Consider the following 23,147-nt stretch of genomic DNA (forward strand, 5'->3'; position numbering starts at 1 on the left):
CCTGCTGAGCAGAGAATCTGACGCGGGACCTGATCCCAGGATCCTGTGATCATGACCTGAGCCTAAGGCAGAGGTTTAACCCACTGAGCCACCCAGGCGCCCCTGTTTGTCACTATTTTTAAGTCTTTGACCTGTAATGGTGTTTGCTCTTTGCAAGGCAGGGGCATGGATAGAAGAGATTCAAAAAATTTGATGGTTTGCGAATGACATGGACAGAACATAGAATGGTAAAAATACTTAAGACTTACTGGTACATTTTCTCAGCAGAGATTTGTCAAGGTAAACAGAAAATGCAGACACAAGAACTCTAAATAGCCTTGCATTTCCAGCCCTCAACTTTCCCCAGAGATTGAAAAGCAAACATGGATTTTACCTGCTCGTGGTGCTCGGAGTTGGCTGCTGCTTGCTGTGAGTGGAATGAAGAGCAGAGATTTCGAAGGGGCAGGCAGAAGGCCCATGCTGGCTCCAAATGGAAAGCACTCGGCCCACCGAGTAGGGAAAAGAACAGAAGACCTTGTCTGCTATGGAGGCTGGAGATCTTAACCCTTTTAAGCCCTGTGTAAACTGGGTCATGAAGAGCCTCTGCATGGTAGGCATGTGACTAGAGAAGCTCCGTTTTTTTGTCCAGATTCTGTAACATCCAGGAGAACAAAGTGCTAGAAGTGTGTGAAGGCCAAGTACAGAGCAGCCTGCTCTGGTCTGGACTATGGCAGTGCCTCCATAGTCTTGGAGAGGACCTGGAGACTGTGAAGGAGCCTGGGCACATGCCTGACCATGGAGGCCAGTGTCTTCCCTGAATGTGGCCATCCCAGGACAACTGTGGGACAAGAAAAAAGAAAAGGTCCACTTGGGAGGTTGAGACAGGCACCTTTGGGCCTCTCCTAAGGCGAGCCTGGCTGGAGCACAGTGCTCAGGAAAAGTCCTTGGGGACTCGGTCATGCACTCAGAGCCCGACTTCATGTGAAAAGATACTGGGAAAATTTCCGAACCAAACAGCAGTGATGGCACCTTGTTGCTCAAATCTATGAAGCTCATTTTGATGGCTTCGAGTGAATAAAGTGTCAAGGGCTTACTGTTAGGTCTCTTATCCCATCCGCCAGCTGCCAAATAGGGATTCAGCTGCATTGTATTGTATGAAAATCCATCCAGAAGCCTTTTATATCTGAGACGCTTGTAGCTTTTAGCCACTGGAAGAAGTTCAGAGGAACACCGCCGATATCTTAGTTTCTGGGTCTTTGTGGCTGGGACCAGTTTGGAGGCAAGAATGGACAGCTTGCTAAGTAAGGCTGATTCTTTGGTAGGCTTCCTAACATTCAGGCTCCTCAAGGAATGGCATGGAGTCGCCCTCTGCTTTGGTATGTGGCTCGTTAAGCTCCTGGTTGGTTCTCTTTCAGGTTCCAACTGTGCAGGTGCAGGCACGGCACATGAACTGAGAAATCTGTGTGCTTTTGTGGGGACGGTTATAGAGGAACTCTTGAAAAAGGCAGAGCTTCTGATTTTACTTATTTTTTTCCCCGTGTTGACTTGCTCCTGACAGGAAACTTTCTTACATGTTCGATGGGGCTGCTTCTTTAAGGGAAGCACTCTTTTCTGATATGAAGTGTTCCCAAAGGCACCATGTATTTCATCACACCCAGCAAAATCGGGGCCTTGTGCTTTCTGAGGGGCACCATGAAGGCAAGGACCTGTGCACGACTCCATGGCCCTTTTTAATGGATGACACAAGCTTTCCTCCTTTGGATCTTCCAACTTCTGGAACTGTGCAGCTCTGCTGCCCTGGGCCAGCTTTGCTAGGGTGATTTCCTTCATCACGGTGGACCCACCTTTGCAATCTTTAGCTTGGTTCTTATCTTGCAACTCATCTGATAACATGTTAGATGATGTGCATTGTTCCAATATCGTGTGTACTTCTTTTTGATGTATATATTCCTCTTCATTCTGCAACATGTAGTCCAAAGCCCTCTGCCTTTGCTGCTCTTCATCACCAAGCATCTTCTGGGACTTAGAGGGGGTCTCTCTTATTTTATCACCATGACCAGCTTCTCTGGAAATCATCTCCTCAGACTCTTCGCTGACAGTTAAGTGACCCATGGGTCCTCTCCGATGTTCTTCAGTTTTTTCTTCTCTCAATTTAGTTCCTGTTTCTATTGTCAAAGGCAAATTTTGCACATCAATGTCTATTCTGACTCCTTCACTAGAATTACTCCCATCTCCTGGTGCTCTTTCCTTCGTCTCAAGCAGGACGGTGTGATGCCCCATGTTTTCACAAGGCATTTCACCATCTTTTGGTTTAAAAAGATTTTCCAGGTCAGTTTCTTCACTATTAACATTACTTTCTGAATTTTTGTGAGAAGACAGATATGAAGGCATTATCTCAATGGATTCCAGGCTCCCTACGGGAGCAGGATTCTCATCTGGACATCCAGAAGATAGCAACTCTTTCGAGGAAATTCCAAAGGTACTGTCCTTATCAAACTCAGAATTTATTTCCAGTCTTGATCCTTTAATCATTCCTTCTATTTCTCTAAGAGATGTTTCTTTAACTTGCTCTTCATGATGAATATAATTTAAGGACACATTTACTCTATCCAGTGTTCTTGTATTTGGTTCATGATCTGTAACAGACTCTATATCATGGGCACAAGAGTCTGGGTACACTTCCATTTCACAATCTTTTAATGATCTGCTTACTTTCTCTTCACATGATTTTTTAATTTCCAGAGGCTGCCCTGTAGAGGACGTAGCATCTGGGAAATCTGAGTCCTGGCCAATCATTCCGATAAATGCAGCATTCAGTTCTCCTCTCTGAGATAGAGTACTCACCAAGGTTTCCTGTAACCTCAGTCTATCTTGCCCTGCACCACTGTCAAGAGTACTAGATGCTCTGAAGTCTAACATGCCTTCTGTAGACTTTCTACTGCAGTTCGTGTAGATGATGTCTGGCATGTCATCTGCGGACTCCTCACTACCAGAAATACGTTGAGAGTCTCCTTTCAAATTGCCTTTCTTTGAACTACCACTGGACAATGGGTTGTTACTGGCTGAACCAACTAGCAGATCCTTTTGGTTGTGGCTTACGTCTCTGTTAGGTGCTATGACAGTCTCTCTCTCTTCACCATCTAGTGTCTCCTTAGCTGGTTTATCTTCATTCCTGCATTCATCTGGTCCATTTTGATTATGCTGGCAGTTAAGGACTTCATCTCCTTTCTGATCAAGAGTTTCAACTGTTTGGCTCCTGTTTTTGAAACTGGAGAACATAATAGTAAGAGACTGGTCCAACAATTTTTCAGGCCTTGGAATGTTTGCAGGTACGTTTAGTTCTGGTGTGGCACAGTCAGAGATTTTATACTTGCAAAACACAGTCTCTTTAGGTATATCCTGTTCCTTTCCTTCTAGCCATTCCTCACTGGGCTGGGTGTGAATAGTGGGGGAAATGGCCTTGTCTAAAGCTTCACTATTTAACATGCCTGCTGCCATTCTTTTCCTCATCTTATCTCCTTTAGTTTCTTCCCCAGAAAGTTCACTTCCCTCCGAAGTAAAACTCACTTTGTGGGTGCTACTTTCTGTGGAGTCTTCTCTTCCTTGCAAGTGGTGACTGCTGAGCTGAAATGCATCTTCACACTTGGTTATCAAAGAGTTTTCAACTTTTGTGATGATTCTGCTGGACTCAAAAGCAGCACAAGAAGAACACATACTCTCTTCTTGTGCATTTTTACTTACACGAGGACAGCTAGAGAGATCCTGAGATTGAACACTATGACATTCCATAACAGAGACTTCTTGAGGCAAGCCTGCTGCTTCTTTCTTACTTGAGGGAAGTCTGGAATGTAGATCGACTATTCCAGAATCAGTCACTTTGCTTTTTCTTTCTAGGCTTCCTGGTTTGATGTTTAAGGTGGGGTTGTTTGATGAGGCACCACAGGTTTTGTCACCTGATGGAGAGACATCTTTCATTTTTGTCTTCATGGAAATGATTTGGGTATCAGCAATGACATCTGCTCCATCCTCTAATGGAGGGTGATGGCTCTGTTGGGAATCCTCACTTGTTGCTAAAGGCATCTTTCTTCGAGCTGGCAACTTAGCGTGGTCTTGAGAATTAAGGGGCACTTGATTTAAAACACATTCACTTTCTATTTTGTTTACAACCAGTTCATTGGTACAAGGAAGTTCATTCATCTCACAGGCAATGTTCTGTTCATCTAAATGTGAACTATCGTCCTGTGCGGCCTGTACAGCTTGTTCTGACTTGGGTTTGTAATCAAATTCTAGGGATGGTGGTAACTGAGCAATATCTTTCTTGGGTTTTGACACCTCATTCACAGGACTTATCTGGTCCTCACGCATTAAACTCACAAGGGATTTTCTTTCAATCAGAAATTCATTATATGATGCTTCACTTAACTGGGTGTCGCCTTCCAGATTTCTCTGGAAGCGGAATGAGTTAGAGTCTTTACTGTAAATCTTTTCAGTTATCGTTCTGAGCTCTATAGTGGTTGTCTGTTCTGGCTCCTTAATTGGCATTAAGGAGGAAAAGCTGCTCTCTTCAGAGTGTTTGCCTAAATGGCTCATATCAGTAGAAGTTTCTCTATGGTCCTCATGGTTTTTCAAGCTACCTTGAGTGTCTAGAGTGATTTTCAGATCATTTTTTTTAAACATTTGTTCCGTGGCTTCAGTGAAAGAACCAGGCATTGAAGAACTAGACCTGTCTGTCTGGATACTGCCTTGAACACAAGAGTTACCATGGCTAGTCTCTTTGGGGGAGGCAACAGTCTCTTTTTCACCAGGACAATAACTGCTAGCATCCTCTTCTGGTTGCCTGGCGTTAACAAGAAAGAGTTCCCCTCTTTCACTCCTGGGGTTCAAAAACTGTTCATTTTCCTCTCTAGTAGCCACGTTCTTGCTTTGATCGTCCCCATCAAAACAGGAATTGCCTGTCTTTTCAGCACATCCCTTTGGCAAGCCATCACCTTTAAAACCACATGTTTCTAAGGATGGTGTTCTGGATTGTGGACCAGACAAACTTGAAGAGAAATAGGAAATGCCAGAGTTTTCTCCTAAGGGTTCTGTAACAATTACATTTCTTGTGGCTTTGGGACTGCCATGGGCAGAACTGTGTTTTTCATTATGGTGGCTGAGAATCTGTTGGTGATTGTCATCTGCTTCACAGACAAGGTTTAACTTATACACCTCTTCCTTCCCATTGTCCACTTTGGAAATGGCACTGCTCCCTGGTAACAATGACAACCAAGAAGGACAAGTTTTTAATTCTTCACATTCTTTTTCTTTAGAAGTTGCTTCTGTTAATCCAGGGTCCACAAAGGTTAAAGGCTCTAGGGAAACTAATGTGCTGGTTTCTGAAACCTTACCACTGGCCATGATTTTGTCTATTTCTGGGTATTCGCTGCACCCAGCTGAGAGACCTTTACTCACATTGCCATTCTTGTGTCCTTCATTATAATCCGTCTTAGTACCATTGACCTTTATACCTTGTACTTCAGTAGATTTTAGAAGAGTTCCAGTTGTAATTTGTACATTTCCTTCTGCACGAGAAAAAGAAATCCAAATCAGTATGCAATTTAAAAAAAATTAGTTACACTTTCATAAATTTAATTATGTGATCAATAGCAACAAAAAAGACCCAACTCAAAAAGCAAATTATAAAATTAGTGCATGATACCATTGGTTTTGTTCTTTTATGCAAAATACGACGCAGGGCCAAAAGTATACTCGCCTAATTTTGAACAACTGCCTTTCTCTAAGTATTACTTATTTAAATGTACTTACTTAGCTGGACAATTGAATATGGAGACATACATGTAATCCAGAGTCTTAAGAAGCTTCCATTTTAAAAGATTAATAAAGCAGACCCACAATATAACATCTTATATTATTCAATGAGCATCTTCTTATTACTTGAATAATACTGAGACATAAATAAATTACCTCTTTGTAAAAGAACAGTTTTACACAAAACCTATGTAAAAGATAAATGTGTAAGTTGAATATTAGTTTTGAACTGAATTACTTAGAGTAACTGCTTCCCTACAAAACTAGTTATGAAAGCTGAGTGACAGATACATGTGGGTTTAGTATACTCGCCACTTTTCAATAAATTAAAAATTTTCTTTTATGAAACATTAAAGAATAAAAAACCTTTTTAAGCAGAAGGTTATGCAATTCATAAAGAATTAAATTAAAAATTAAAAATTTTCTTTTATGAAACATTAAAGAATAAAAAACCTTTTTAAGCAGAAGGTTATGCAATTCATAAAGAAGTATTACTATACAGTGTCCCTGAAATCCTAGGTAAAAGACGCAGTATAAACAAGTTCCCCAAACTTGTTAATATATAACAAGTTTTTCATCCTTACTTTCTTTTTAGAAAACACAGATATACTCATACATGTGCATATATGTATATGTATATTTGCATGCACACATATATATAACAAAATACGAGCACTAAACAGATAAAGCTAAAACCAAATCAACCTAAAGATCTAATTCTCACTAGAATATAAACTCCGTAAGTAAGGATCATGTTTGTCTTGGTCTCTTCCTTTCCCTATTGCCCAGCATAATACCCAGTACAAAATAGCATTCAATAAATCTGGGGAATTAATAAACGGTTAGGTCAAATCAACAAATGCTATGAATACTGTCTTTTAGAGCTTCCCTATCCATTTCTCAACTGGTACTGACAGCAGCAATTCTGAGAAAAAGAACAGCAACTCTGAAGGCAGGTGGGCTCTGTGATCTTACTTACCTCTCTGAGTTTCAGTTTCCTCCTCTGAAAAAGAGGGTATGAAATACACTTACCTCAGTGCTACTTTGAGGATTAAATTAAACAATACATGTAAAACACCACCTGGTACAGTGCCTGCCATTTAAAGAAAAAGTGCTTTTCCTTTGTTCTGCTTTCTTTCTTATCTTACTGGACCTGAGAACAGTTAAAATGATAAACTTAATAACTATGCTAGGACAGGACACAGTGTTTAAAAATACTGGGAGTCAACAAATACTAGATGGATAAATACATACTGGATTCCACAAGCCTGCACAAATTCCAATTATTGACTTATTATGGCCTTGAAATCCTAATGGCCCATATAGTATTTATCTTTTTGAAACTAGCTTACTTTCCACATCATAGCAGATAACCCTACCTATTCATGAATTTCTAAGTGCATTTACCCCAAATAGTTTAGTGTATCTCTTCACTGGAGAGTATGGCATTAAGCCATTCCTGTAAACTCCAGTCCTTTACACGCTGGTCTAGCACCATCCTAGTCAAATCCTTTGTTTTATCTGCTCAAGAAAACTGCAAAACTCTTCACCCATCCCCAAACTATTCACTACTGTGCAAGGCACTTAAGGCAAGATTCCACCTCAGAGCCCTTACCTGCTAAGAAGAACACCTGTTCTCAACTGAGCTGAGAATCTTAGGGGGAAGGAGGGGAACAGTTGCTTCCCAGGTGGTATTAACACTGAAGGTTGGGTGGGAAACAGGGGTTGTGTACAGCTTGAAAGCAAGAGGATACTCTACCAATCTTTTACTTGATTATAATTAACCACGTTGACTTGGAAATGTCGAAGAATTTTAAAGGAGAGTTTGAGGCAATTATGTTTATAAGAAAGTTCTCTAAAGGCTATGGAACACTGACCCAGTCCTCTCCTTTAATATGGGGAGAAAGATGGTATCCCCTTGTAGGACTTGTAAAGGTGAGTCAAGTGCCAGAGTTCAAACTTGGTTAGGGCTAGGAACTCCTTTGGGTTTCCACTCCCTTGTACAGGATCTCTACTAAAACCTCTGTGATACTGTTTCTCAAATATTTGTTTAATATATCACCTCTGTGAGACTGGAGCTATCTGAGGGCAGAAACAGGACCTTAATGATCACTGTGGATTGAGTACCCGACACTGACCTTGGCACATAGCAGGTACATAATAGATGTTGTCTGAATGAAGAACAAGAAGGTTAGGGAAGCTGATCAAAGTATTAGATATACTCCATCCAGCAACTCCACTTCTGGGTATATATCTAAAGGAAATGAAATCACTATTCTGAAAAGATATCTGCACCCCATGTTCATTCCAGCATTATTTACAGTGGGTGAGACATGGAAACAACCCTAAGTATCCATTAATGAATGAATGGATAAAGAAAATGTGGCATATTAAAAAGAAGTATTTAGGTATACTGGAGGGTAAAACATGTATTTTGTGAGGTATGGGTCTATTTTTATTTATTTATTTTTAAAGATTTTATTGTATTTATTTATTCGACAGAGACAGAGACAGCAAGAGCACAAGCCTGGAGACAAAGGGAGAGGAGAAGGCTCTCCACTAAGCAGGGAGCCCAATGCAGGCCTAGATCCCTGGACCCTTGGATCATGACCTGAGTTGAAGGCAGCTGCTTAACCAACTGAGCCACTCAGGTGCCCCTGTCTGGGCCTATTTTTACAAGCATTGGGATTTCATGACCTCAGCTGAAGGCCCTAGATTTATTGTTTTATTAAATGGTTATTAACCATTTAAAAAGTGCTTACATTTGCAGAAACTGACAAACTAATCCTAAAACTCAAACAAAAATGCAAGGGACACATAACAACTGAAATGCTCTTGAAAAAGAACAAAGATGGGGTGCCTGGGTGGCTCAGTCATTAAGTGTCTGCCTTTGGCTCAGGTCATGATCCCAGGGTCCTGGGATCAAGTTCCACATTGGGCTCCCTGCTCAGAGGGAAGCCTGCTTCTCTCTCTCCCACTCCCTCTGCTTGTGCTCCCTCTGTCAAATAAATAAATAAAATCTTAAAAAAAAAAAAAAAAAAAGACAGAAAGAAAGAGAAAGAACAAAGATGGTAGACTCACACTTCCTGATTTCAAAAACAAAGTTGCAGTAATATAGTGTGGCACTGACACAGGATGGATTTAATGAAAAGCAAGGAAATCAGAACTGAGAATCCAGAAAGAAACTCAAACATTTATAGCCAGTCAACTGATTTTTGACAAAGAGACCAAGAAGAATGGCTTTTCAATATATGGCTCCAGGACAACTGGACATCCACATGCAAATGAACACATATGGACGCTGTCTCACGTCATACAAAAAAATTAACTCAAAGTAGATCAGAAACCTTAATATAAGAACTGAGAGTAAAAAGCCTTACAAGAAAACACAAGAGTGAATTTTCATGATTTTGGTAATGATTTCTTAGCTAAGATACCGAAGGAGTGATAAAAAGAAGACTGGTAAACTGGACTTCATCAAAACTAAAATCTCGGGGAAACTGGGTGGCTCAGTTGGTTAAGCATCCAACTCTTTTTAAAAAAGATTTATTTATTTATTTGAGAGAGAGGGAGAGAGAGCAAGCATGGGGAGGGAGAGGAACAGAGGGAGAAGAAGACTTCCTGCTGAGCAGGGAGCCTGATGCAGGGCTTGAAGGACCCAGAGATCATGACCTGAGCTGAAGGGAGACACTTAACTGACTGGCCACCAAGATGCCCCAAATAAATAAAAAATCTTAAAAAAAAAAAAAAGAGAGAGAGAGAACTGAAAATTTATGTCTACACAAAATCTATACACAAATGCTGACAACAGCATGATTAATAATAGCTAAAAAGTGGAAACAACCTAAATGTCGATCAGACAAATGGATAAATGGAATATTATTCAGCCATAAACATGAATGGCATACTTATATATGCTAGATCATGGATGAACCTTAAAAATCTTTATGCCAAGTGAGATCAGTCATAAAATACCAGGTCTCATTTACAAGAGCTGATTAGTGGCTGGAAAAGGTTGGGGGGTATGGAAGAATGGAATGAAAAATGAATGCTAATGGATACAAACCAGGTGGGAGTAATGAAAATTAAATTGGGGTTATGGTTGCATGCTGTAAGTACAGAAGAAAACCACTGAACTGTATGTATACCTCAAATGGGCAAACTTTATAGTACATAAATTGTATCTCAATAAAATTATTTTTAAAAAAGTGCTTATACTCCAATTATAAGTAACTTAAAGATTAAAGTAAAATATAAGTAAAAATAGAAGTAAACTTAAAGATTAAAAATCAGAAAACTGAGAGATCTTTTTTTAGGTGTTATTTCCATATAACCATATAACCAAAATTGGGGATAGACATGCTGGAGGTTGACAAAGATTTAATTGCATTTCTGTCAAAACCTTCTCCCAAATCAAAACATTAAGTGGTTAGACTGTGGACACTAAATATGACATCCGTTTTTGGCACATCGTACATCTCATTTTAAAAAAGATGTGCAATGGGTTAGCAACATTGTAATGTCTTATAAAAGGAAGCTCTCCTGTGTGGAGACTCACAAAAACTACCTACAGGGAGGAGGCCAGCAGACAACCCTACAAGCTATTGTCACCTCCCCAGCTTCTCTGACCAACAAACATCTGGTTTTCCAAACGAATGAATTAACAATGAAAAAGGATTCAAGGGGCACCTGGGTGGCTCAGTAGGTTAAATCCTCTGCCTCTGGCTGGGGTCATGATCCCAGGGTCCTGGGATCGAGCCCCACATCAGGCTTTCTGCTCAGCAGCAAGCATGCTCCCTGCCCCCCTCTCTATGCCTGCCTCTCTGCCTACGTAGGATCTCTGTCTGTCAAATAAATATAAAATTAAAAAGAAAAGAAAAAGAAAAAGGATTCAACTCCTTAACTGGAACTCATATACTATTGGTCCCAAAGGGTACAACCACTCTGGAAAACTGTCAGTTTCTTATAAAATAAACACACTTTCCAAATGACCCAGCAGTGTCACGCCTAGGTATTTGCCCAGGTGAAATGACAACTCATGTTCACACAAAACCTTGTACACAAGCGTTCACTGCAGCTTTATTCCTAACTGCCCAAACTGGAAACCCCATTTCCATGGAAATAGGAAACCCTATTTCCCTAAACCCTATTTCACATCTCCCTCAATGGGAAATAAACAAGTTGTGACAGAAATTTCCCTCAATGGGAAATAAACAAGCTGTGATAGAACCAGACAACAGGATACTCTTCAGCAAGAAGAAGCAATGAAGTACTGATACACATAGCTGTATGGATGAATCCTGAACGCACTATGCTAAATGAAAGAAGCCAGACTCAAAGGCTTCTCTTCTATGATTACATTTAGGGACATTTTGGACAGCATAAAACCATACGGACAGAAAAAGATCAGTGGATGCTAATGACGGAGGCTGGCCAGAGGGATGCACTATAAAAGAAATGCAAGAAATCACTGGGGTGATGGAAATGTTCTGTATCTTGATTGTGGTGAGTCACACAACTGTATTTGTCAAAACTCACAGAGCTGTACACACAAACAAAAGGGTGAATTTTAGTGTAGGCTAAGTTATACCTTAATTTTTAAAAATGATTTTATTTATCTATTTGACAGAGGGTGAAAAAACACAAGCACGGAAGTGGTAGAGGGAGAGGAAAAAGCAGGCTCCCCATGAGCAGAAAGCCTGATGCAGGGCTTGATCCCAGAACTCTGGGATCATGACCTGAACTGAAGGCAGACACTTAACTGAATGAACCACCCAAGGGCTCCTACACCTTAATCTTAAATAAATAAATAAATAAGTAAGTAAATAAAAATAAAAAAATTTTCAGTTCCCAAAAGGTCTGCACTTATTTCATGTTGTCTATTAAATGGGAGTGGTACTGGCTGATTTTTCAACTTTCCCCACCCTAAAATATAAATTATAGGAGGACAATGACATAAATAGGGAATATAAACAGGAAATATTCTTTCCAAATTATATATATATATTTAAAAAGAATCAATAAACTCCAAGAATCTAGATGAATATAGAGCATAAGAAATTTATTGATAGGGTTCTTTCCATCTACTTAAAATGCTTAATTGAATCGTATGACAGACATAGAGGGCTTTGAAACATAGTTTCAACTTGAATTCTTCTAAATAGTTCAAACTACCTAGTTCCAAAAATTACATAAGTTATCTTTTCCCTCCTTGACTGCTTTTACCTATGCATCATAATGTATTCCCTCAAATGCTCTTCCTATTTCTTATGACTCTCCTACTTCAGAGAATTCCTAAATAACCCTTCATGGAGACTGCTACTCTGGGAATTAAGTCATAAACTTCCCAAACCAAGCCTGTTACTAACAGGGAACTTGCGGGGGAGAAAACCACAACAGAAACAAACAAAAACTTGATAATGTCAATTCTATAAAATACTGAACAGAATTATGGTAAAAAAGCCACATTAGAAAAGCCACACTGATGGAACTAGAGGGTATCATGCTTAGCGAAATAAGTCAATCGGAGAAAGACAACTATCATATGATCTCCCTGATATGAGGAAGTGGAGATGCAACATGGGGGCTTAAGGGGTAGGAGAAGAATGAATGAAACAAGATGGGATTGGGAGGGAGACAAACCATAAGTGTCTCTTAATCTCATAAAACAAACTGAGGGTTACTGGGGGAAGGGGGTTTGGGAGAGGGGGGTGGGGTTATGGACATTGGGGAGGGTATGTGCTATGGTGAGTGCTGTGAACTGTGTAAACCTGGTGATTCACAGACCTGTACCCCTGGGGATAAAAATACATTATATGTTTATTTAAAAAAAAAAAAAAAAAGAAAAGCCACACTGGTAGAAAGGGAGGGGCAGCAGAGTGCCTGAGAGGAGGACACCCTCCTTTTGTGAAATGGCCCCTCAGCCAACATCCATCACTGCTCCCCCATAGCCATTTTTCATAGGCCTGCCCTACAGCAATCAAGAAATAAGGAATGATTTGCAAGGTAACATCCTACCAATTAAAGATGACTTTTGGTTAACACAAATGTCCTTTCAAAGCATTAAGCTTGTTCTAATTTTATCTACCTAAGTCACAGCAGACATGACTGTAAAGAACCTAAAAATTCTGAATACCACACTAACTTGGAAGTACTGTGAATGGGACATTTACTTAGAGAAGGAAGAACAACACACCAATGAGAGTGTGGCAGACTTAGGTTCTCTTGCTGAACGCCTCCATGCAGGGAACCCAAATCCATTCCTCAGCAAATTTATCAATTCATACAGCCCTAACCTCTGAGGTGCCCTCATTCAGAATAAGCAAAACCGAATAGAGCAAACATTTAAAACAAAAGTAGGAAGGATATACCAGTTTTTATCAGGAAGATCTACCTCTAAAATGTGTGGGACCAGGATCTGGGGCAGAGTGAAAATTCTGCAGCTGGGGACCCCCGAGGCAGTGCACCACTAAGTCTCCAAGAAATAGTAAATGACAGGCTGCCAAATGCTTTACTTTAAACCTGGCAAACTGAGCTGAGATGCTGGCCACATGACAATACAGCATGTACACTTGTTTAATTGAAATCCATGGCAGCAGCCTGTGTGTTCATTTCTTTCACAGACCTGCCTTCATAGAACTTTCTTTCTGCCTTGAATAATAGGTTGGGCGGAGCCTGTTTCCTCCTGTGCAACAAAGGGACACCTTGGGTGGCTCTTTGGGGACTGAATGGAAAAACACATCACAGTCAGGCACACTAGGTCACTGTTACTAAAAAACTCTAGTAGAGCTGCTGTTTTCAAGTTTCTCCATCTAAAACTGAGAACCTTGCACATGGCTTTGGGGAAAGAAAAATAAACCATATTCCCAATTTTAGTAATTAAAGAATGGTATTAACTCAGGAAGAAAAATGTCACAAAGTAGTTTATCTGTGAGTACTTTTCAGAAGAGCTCATCTTATCCATGTCCAATGTAGACCAGATTTTTTGGTGGACAGTGACCAGGTAAGTCTGAGAAGGCAGATTTCCTCACTGAAAAGAATTCTCTTTTCTTCTCTTGTTTTTGTTTGTTTTTTTTTTTCCCCAATATTTTTATTTATTTTTTTAAGATTTTTTATTTTTTTAAGTAATCTTTACACCCAACGTGGGGCTCGAACCTACAACACCGAGATCAAGAGTTACTTACTCTACCAACCAAGTCAGCTAGGCACCCATTTTTTTGCTTGTTTTTTAATTTATTTATCTTCATTAAGTAATCTCTATGCCCAACATGGGGCTCAAACTCATGACCCTGAGATCAAGACTTGTATGCGCTACCAAATAAACCAGTCAGGCACCCCCCTAATTCTGTTTAAAGGTCAGTTCAGTTGTTAAGTGAAAGTGTCTTTGGTATATTTGGTATGTGGGTGAAAATATACCAAATACACCAAAGACTCAATACAGCAATACTGGAGCCCCCTAAAAAGATATTTGAGGTGGGGGGTGGAAGGGTGGCTAAAATGGTCCCAAGTAAGGCCCTAGGAACTGGGTGAGACACGTACAAAAGGACATTTCTCATCTTCAGAGTTTTAATCTATACTGGACAGCCAAGCCTTTGAGCCACAGAGGAAATCTCCAGCAGCAGGAAGCAGGGTGATAAACTGGGACAAGTGCCCTTTCTCATAAGGACAATTTGTGCTTCCTTTTCTGTCTGGGCTGCCAAGAAGCAGAGAGTCAAATATGATGTTTTATCACAGTAACAAAACGTTCATATAATTAAACATACTTGCTCTATTTTCCTTTTTTTATGGTTTTGATTACTCCGTATTTTTAACTTTAATTGCATAATACATACACAGAGTCCTCTCTAAAGTTACATATGATTATTTTCAGCCTGGGGAGAAAATCTTGGCTCAGCACTCTTTCTTTGGGCCTCTGTTTTCTCCTCAATCAATCAATCTAAAGGTGGTATCTCAGATGCCTCTATCTATTCATTATTTTGAGGAACAATACAAAGCAATGGAAATGAAAATGCTTTGACGGTTTTCAAGGTGACCTGGAGTGAACACTTTCTCCTATCCCTGCCCAGGGGAACAGAAACAGGATGCACTCTATAGTGCTGAACTGGACTGGGTCAATTTCTCCCCATTCATGTTAACCTTTCCGAACAGGCAGTTTAGTTTTATAAAATCAAAGATTTCACATCAATAGGGGTTCATTATATAAAAGGGGGAAGCAAACTATTGTCAAAACTAAGGCTCTGCTTGGGGTGGCTAACTGGCTCAATTGGAAGAGCATGTGACTCTTGAATTCAGGGTCATGAGTTCAAGCTCCACACTGGGGGTAGAGTTTACTTAGAAACAAAAACAAAAGACGGGTGCCTGGGTGGCTCAGTTGGTTAAGTGTCTGCCTTCAGTTCAGATCATGATCCCAGGGTCCTGGAATCCAGTTCTATGCTGGGCTCCCTGTTCAGAAGGGAATCTGCTTTGCCCTCTGTCTTTCCTCTTCCCCATGCCTGCTTGTGTGCTCTCTCAAATAAATAAACAAAATCTTTTTTTAGAAAGTTGAAAAAATTAGGGCGCCTGGGTGGCTCAGTGGGTTGGGCCGCTGCCTTCGGCTCAGGTCATGATCTCAGGGTCCTGGGATCGAGTCCCGCATCGGGCTCTCTGCTCAGCGGGGAGCCTGCTTCCTCCTCTCTCTCTCTGCCTGCCTCTCTGCCTACTTGTGATCTCTGTCGAATAAATAAATAAAATCTTAAAAAAAAAAAAAAAAGAGAAAGAAAGTTGAAAAAATTAAAACAAAAACCAAAAAACCACAAGAAAACCTCAGGCACTGCTCAATAATATTAAGTGTCTTCAAGTATGTCTGTGGACAAGATCAAGAATTTCTACAGTTAAGTCCATCTTGCAAGGCAGGGACTTGCATTCCCAATGCGAAATAGAAACCGTGAACTAAAACAGTGTGTGTAATAAGTAGAAAAAGGAAAAGACTGGAGAAAAATAAATACCTTTGCTTCTTAGATAGTCTTCAGGGAGGCCTGTGCATAAACGTTCTCTGCTTGACTGCATCAGGAGGTCTTCCTGGAAGAAGAAAATCCAGTGGTCAGGGAGGATTCAGAGATACCTGATCATGAATGCAAATTACCATCTGAGAAACTTCTTTATGACTAGCAGTCATAAATTTTTGGTAGCAGTCACAAAGATTGGCAACTGAAGGAAACCTCAAATTTTTTTTTTTTGAAGATTTTATTTATTTATTTGACAGACAGAGATCACAAGTAGGCAGAGAGGCAGGCAGAGAGAGAGGAGGAAGCAGGCTCCCTGCTGAGCAGAGAACCTGATGTGGGGCTTGATCCCAGGACCCTGGGATCATGACCTGAGCCGAAGGCAGAGGCTTTAACCCACTGAGCCACCCAGGCGCCCCAGAAAACCTCAAATTTAAAGAAATAAAATCAATAAAAACTGCTCTTCTCTAGAATTTGAACTTGAAAAGCCAAGTTTCCCAAGGTCTGGATAATAACAGAGGCTTAAAATGCTGACCCTATTAAATACTTTCTGAATAAAGAAACACATTGCTGGGCCGCCTGCCTCTCGGCTTACTTGTGATCTCTCTCTGTCAAATAGATAAATAAAATCTTTAAAAAAAAAAAAAAGAAACACATTGCTGCAATGTAACCTTAATTTCATCCATTTATATCCAAAGTGGATGTATCTCAATCCCCAACCACTCTAGAGATCATGTATGCATTTTCTTTCCAAACTTCTTAGAAGGGCTATTTTCTCTTTTCATCTCCCTTCACTGGAGGAAGAGCATGCAAAGAAGAACACCATCAATGACAACCAGTTTTCTCCTACAGAACAAATTCAGAAGAATGGGAGGGGTCAGTGACAGCAAAATGTGCATGTCATGGCAGCAAATGGCTTCAAGCACCATGAAGGAAAGTTTACCAGCTAGGAGATGCTGAAAGAACAAAGATCGCTGCTTATGTTAAGCTCTCCTTCTGAGTCACCTCTCTTACCCTACCCCAAGATTTAAGTTTTTTTTCATACTGATTTAATTGCTAAGTGCAAGATACTGACATGGTACATATCTAAATCTATGGATAGTGGTATCATTACTGTAACTTGGTAATTTTTATAGCACTTCAAACAAACTCAAAACTAGCAAAAAGCTCAGTGGCCTAAGCCCCTGCCTTCAGCTCAGGTCATGATCTCAGGGTCCTGGGATCGAGCCCCACATTGGGCTCTCTGCTGAGCAGGGAGCCTGTTTCCCCATCTTTCTCTGCCTGCTTCTCTGCCTACTTGTGATCTCTGTCTGTCAAATAAATAAATAAAATCTTAAAAAAAAAAAAAACTAGCAAAAGCCATCCGTATCCTAAGCAAAGTTCTCTCGTGGAAACAGAACCCAGGACGGAGAGGGAAGATAAAAGCAGTGGCAAGAACTGGTGGAGACAGGCGGAAATAAAACATCACCACTGAAATTGACAGCATGGACTATCTCATATGAAGAACTATTTTTCCATTTTCTTAGTGTGGAATACTTTTGCAAGGCATGAACTTAAAAACAAGTATCTCCCAGATAATTTACAGTAATACTACCTGTTTGACAAAATATGAGTTCTAGCATGATGCCAGACTGAACTTGTCTGCAAAGGAGGAGAAGAGAAAGCTCTTACTTACTGTAAAAGGAATCATGGAATTAGAAAATCACTACTGGGTGACCATCACAGTAATAATAATCTCAACCAACAATCGTCAATGGATGTTAAAACTAGTGGCTAAAAGTTTGAATCAGAAACAAATATTTACATAGCCTCAAAGTATCTTTCCATGAGATAACTAATAATTTCATAAGGGAAAATAGTAACTGCAGTGGAGAAAGCTGGCAGCTCCCACCTGAACCAAGTGATAGACTTGACCTCCCAGGAATGAAGCAACCCAAAGCCATGTGCCTCCTAAGAGGATGGACCAAGAAGAACCAGCATCACTTCTGTGGGATTCCTGCTGCCAAAATGCATAATCAGAATCTAATCATGAAAAGTCCAGACAAATCCAAATAGAGGGAAATTCAACAAGATAAATGGCCTGTATTCTTCAAAAGTGTCAAGGTCATGGGCTGAGGAACTGCTACGCATTATAGGAGGTTAAAGAGACATGCCAACTGAATGCTACAAGTGATCCTAGGTTTTTCCTAGACCGCCCCCCCCCCAAAAAACATTTTATTTTGCCTCAAAAGACATTAGTGCAACTGGCCAAACTTGAATATAGTCTGTAGATTAAATAAAAATACATAGATCAGTGTTAACTACTTGATTTTGACTAAGGTACCATGTGGTCATGCATCACAATGTCTTTTTTTGCTAGGAAATACACACTGAAATATTTAGGCATCATGTCTGCAACTATACTCCCAAATTATTCAGGGGGGAAAAAAAAAGCAAAAGTGGAAAAATGTTAACATGTAGGGAATTTGCATGAAGGGTATATGGGAATTCTTTGTACTATTTGTGCAACTTTTCTGTAAGTCTAAAATTATTTCAGAATAAGAAGTTACAGAAACATCTTTATTTGTAGTTACATTTGCTTCTTTATCCAAAATGGTATTTCTCTTGCTGTTCCAGTTCTCAGGCTGAATGTTTGGGATGTGACATGAGATGCTATTTAGAATTATTTTTTCAGGCTAATACTTTATAGAAAAGGCAGAATGTTGGAGTAAAAGATTATGGGATGAGGAGTTAGAAAGGGCTCTGTTCCAACCTCAGGACTCCTACCTATTAGCACTAAGAACAAGCTTGTACAATCAACCATACAGACTCCTGCTCTGGGAGGGGCTCCTGGAATTTTAGTTTTGCTCCACCTGCTGCTCTAAGGTTCTCAGCTGGAGGACTCAAAATACCCTGGTGGAGTGCCAAGCCAAATGCTTCAGCCATGTCCCCTTCTTCTTGGTTTGTCATGATTTGTACCAGGGAAGGAGAGAAGCAGAAGCTAAGAGGAAGTGACTCCCCTCTCCCTCTGCCTTGCTGACTTCTCTTAAAAGGTTCTGAGTTAAGAAGACCCTATAAAGTTTGAAGTCTCAAATATAATAAGAAGTTTACTGTGTTGAAAAGAAAACAGAGTGTGAGGCTGAGGTCAGATGTGAGACACCTCCCACCCCCAACAACCACCACCACAGTGGTGGGTCGTCTCCATATCAGATGGGAGCTCTACAAAGTATGGGTCTCAAGTGCGGCTGACAGAACAGAACAGCCCACCTGCAAGCAGGACACATGGAGCATAATGATCCTGTCATTCTCCCAACCCCATCACGGTCAGCTAGTCATAAAATAAACACTTGCAGAAATTTATCAATTCCTTTTCCTATAATATTTTATAGGCTAAATGTTCTAACTTTCAGGATTTTTAGAGGTGGAGTCTAAACATTTTCTCTTCCACCTAGATTCTGCAAAATCTGTTTTGAATGAATCAACTTCCAAGATGAAAGTTCACATGGTTCCTTCCCTCTGCTATAGCTTATAATATGCTGTTAGCTGTATAGAGTAAGAATTGCCACAGTACATTACCAATTCATTTTTCAAATCGACAGTAAACATTCTTTGCCTTGCATATCCAATATACCAGGCTCTTGCCAAATGCTTAGAATCAAAATCAACTTTTGATACTTCAAAGTTGTGGCAGATTTTAGAAAGGTCTTGAAAAACCATTCTTACTGCTCATCTGTGATCTTATTTCCCATTAAAAGTTGTTATGTCCTGGAAAGGATGCAATTCTCTGATTCATTCCTGTGAGACTAGTTTAGAGTAGGAGAACACAAATGTTTCAAAGAAGAAAATAAATATAAATCAGATTCTTCAGCTTTTTACACGTGGTAAGTTACAAGCTCTTCAGGGCCTAATTTATCTCTGAGCTGTGAGCCCCGCTTGTAACCAGACTCCACTGAACTCTTCTAAACCTGAGCTTCCTGAGCTGAAGGCAGAGCTAGATGAGTAAGGATGGTCAGTGACCACACCATCTTCAGATGGGACTGTCTGTACACTGAAGTGTGCAATGACAGGGCAACAATATGGAGCAAATGAGATTCTTCCTACTACCTAACCTTTGTGGAAACAGCCATGATTATGTTCATAGTGAAGAATACTTTGAAAATAAAAGAAACTTTTGTATCTCTAAGTGGATCTTTGAGTTTCCTGTCTCTTGCATATTTAGAAAGGAACAGCTGTTGAACAGTAACTGTAAATCATCCTTACTGAGCTTAAAAAGGAATTTTCCTTCACGTATTTCAATTCAGGGAAATAACTGGTGACTTTAAATAAGGCACTGATCACCTTAGCTGGGAGAGGCATTTGATAATAATCCCATCTCCCAATAATTATCTGAGAACTCTTCTAATAATTAGGAGAAAGTTCTATCTTAGTCTCAGCAATATGCCCTTTGTGCTTAGGGCAATTTTCTGTCACTTTTAACATCATAAGATATCAGAGGGCAAACCATCACTGTGGGGACAAGAGTGCCCTGGCAGACCTGGAGAACAGGTTATGGCCACCAGCTTTACTAGTAACAGCATGAAGTTCAGACTTTTTCCACCTTTTTTAAAAAATTATTATTATTTTTTATAAACATATATTTTTATCCCCAGGGGTACAGGTCTGTGAATCACCAGGTTTACACACTTTACAGCAGTCACCAAAGCACATACCCTCCCCAATGTCCATAATCCCACTCCCTTCTCCCAACCCCCCTCCCCCGAGCAACCCTCAGTTTGTTTTGTGAGATTAAGAGTCACTTATGGTTTGTCTCCCTCCCAATTCCATCTTGTTTCATTGATTCTTGCCTCCTTTTTCCACCTTTAAATCACCAAAAGTGAATTCTTTCCACCAAGATATCCTTTCAAGCAAATAGCAAGCTCCTACACTCAACCGCAAATTTCGCATAGGATCACAGACTCTTAGAGTAAGATGTAAATAAGCTTAATGGGCATTTACTTCAGTGGGCTTTCATTTAAGTGAAGTCACACAAATTGCACAAGTTTGGGTCTGATGAACATGGCATTAAAAAACAAGTTTCTTGGGGTGCCTGGATGGCTCAGTGGGTTAAGACTCTGCCTTCGGCTTGGGACATGATCCCGGGGGTCTGGGATCAAGCCCCGCATTGGGCTCTCTGCTCAGTGGAAAGCCTGCTTCCCCCTCTCTCTCTGCCTGCCTCTCTGCCTGCTTGTGATCTCTCTGTCAAATATATAAATAAAATCTTTAAAAAAAAAAAAGTTTCTCCAACAGCATAACATGGTTCAAGTGATCAACAGCCATTGTGCATCCTTATTTGATGTCCCCTGTCCAGATAGCTTCAAATATATCTGTCAAAAGTGTATAATGACTCTTCATGTGTACAGATAACAGATGATCAGAACTTTTTTCTATGTCCGTGTTGAGCACAAATGAAGTATCATATCCTGGAACTAAAGCTTTTGTAACATATTCAACCCAGGCACCTCAACCACTATGAGAGGAAAAAAAAAGTAAAATACATAAAAACTTAAACACCCGGGGCACCTGGGTGGCTCAGTCATTAACCGTCTGCCTTCAGCTGGCGTCGTGATCCTGGGATACAGTCCCGCATCAGGCTCCCTGCTTGACAGGAAGCCTGCTTCTCCCTCTCCCACTCCCCCAGCTTGTGTTCCTTCTCTCTCTCTCTGTCAAATAAATAAAATCTTAAAAAAAAAAACAACAACAAAAAACCAAAAAACCTTAAACACCCTACAGCTAATATCTAAGCACCAGGAAAAACAAAGAACAAGCATATGTTGGGGGCGGAGGGACCAACCACACACTGAATAAAGAGTTTTCAAGGTTAAAATCATCTACATGGAGTATCACATTCTCATCTCTATCTACTCTTAAATAACACTAACATTGTCCACATCCTCGCTATGCACCCGATTTGCTGACCTTTGTCCTACAACTGAGTTCTGAACTGAATTCTCTCTTTGACCATTCAGTCTGGCTCTTGCAGCTGTCCCTGCCACTGAGTCTGTTCTGATACTTTCCCCTCCTTCCTTTTTGTCTTTCTTCTCTCCTCCTCAATAACAAAGTGGTTTCCTGATCAAAACATCAAATTATTAGTTGTAAGCTTTTATGCCTTTTTGACACAATCCTAAGTCAGGAAAGAATTATTTTTTGTTGGTTTCCCTTTACATGACTGAAGCATTTGAATGACTGAAGTATTTCATGGTTAGAATATTTTAATTTTTTTAAGTGGATCTTAAAAAAAAAAATGTTAAGTGCAGTCACAGAAGGACAAAGGATGTATAATTCCACTTAGATGAGGTCCCTAGAGTAGACAGATTCATAGACAGAAAGGAGAATGATGGTAGCCAGGATTGAAGGGAGAGTCTAATGGGGAGTTAGCATTTAATGGGTAGAGTTCCAGCTTGGGAAGATGAAAACAGTTCTGGAGATGGATGGTGTTGATGTTTATATAACAGTGTTAATGTGCTTAATGCCACTGAACTGTACATGCACAAATGATTAAAATGGTAAATTTTATGTTATGTGCATTTATCACAATTTAAAAAAGGCAAAAAAAAGTTAACACCAACATTTAAAAATATCCCACTTCATAAAATAACATATTGTTTTTTCTTTTAACAACAAAAACCTGTAACAACTTTAAATGCGATTAAACAAGTCAATGAATTAAACAAGTGAATTAAAACCAGTGCAAACTTCTAATTATAAAAATGAGTGCTGTCCTTCTCCTTGAACTGGGAAGTTCACCAAGCAAACTGGACTGTTAAATTCATTTGATTTATACAATGTATGCCCTGGAAGCCTAGGTGGCTGAAGCCACTACTTTTCCCGTCGTGATGGATTTTGGTCCAAAGGGAAGAGAGAGCAGTGGGTAAGAGGTAATCTTTGAGTATTCACTGTGCTACAAACCTGTGGCAGTGCCCAGCTGGGCCTCTTTGCTGGTATGAGATGAAGAACAGCCGAAGGAAAAGAACTTTGTGGAATGCTGCTGAAGGCTATTAGAAATAAATCACAGACCCTTGGGATGGGAAAAGAACAGCTCTCAGGTTGCCTGTCCAAACTAGATCCCCTCTGCTATATTCCTGACATTCAGTCATTCTGTCTCTTCATAAACAGGACTTCCCCACACAACATAACCTATTTCTAAACTGGCCTAGATGTGAAAAAGTACCTTTTCTATTGATTTAAATTCTGTTTCCTTTAAACAAGAAGAGTTATTTTTTTTGGTTGTTTTTACTATTATTATATTTAAAAATGTTAAATGTTTTTTTAATAATTCAGAGGTATTTTCCCTCAGATGTGTAAAAAAAATTTAAAAAGTTGGCAAATACTGTTCAAAAAATTTTCTGTAATCTTCATCCAGCT

General features: G+C 40.0%; 1 protein-coding gene across 11 annotated transcripts in view; it reads right to left on the minus strand.

Annotated features, from left to right (window-relative positions):
* The window catches only part of PRR14L (proline rich 14 like), a 60,968-nt gene that overhangs the window by 21,542 nt on the left and 16,279 nt on the right, over positions 1-23,147 (minus strand). For 7 of the 11 annotated variants that reach the window (XM_045067432.1, XM_045067470.1, XM_045067425.1 and 4 more), the window contains 3 exons: positions 15,771-15,843; positions 6,767-6,790; positions 374-5,540 (listed from right to left, as the gene is read on the minus strand). In XM_045067432.1, coding sequence (XP_044923367.1) covers positions 374-5,540; positions 6,767-6,790; positions 15,771-15,843 — 5,264 coding nt within the window. Of the gene's footprint in view, positions 1-373; positions 5,541-6,766; positions 6,791-6,819; positions 6,941-15,770; positions 15,844-23,147 lie in introns of those variants that run through there. The other 4 variants (XM_045067490.1, XM_045067636.1, XM_045067613.1 and 1 more) reach the window with 2 other exon arrangements.

Source organism: Mustela putorius, unplaced genomic scaffold (genome assembly GCF_011764305.1).
Source record: "Mustela putorius furo isolate JIRA1106 unplaced genomic scaffold, ASM1176430v1.1 tig00000081_pilon_pilon_pilon, whole genome shotgun sequence".
Taxonomy (NCBI): Eukaryota; Metazoa; Chordata; class Mammalia; order Carnivora; family Mustelidae; genus Mustela; species Mustela putorius.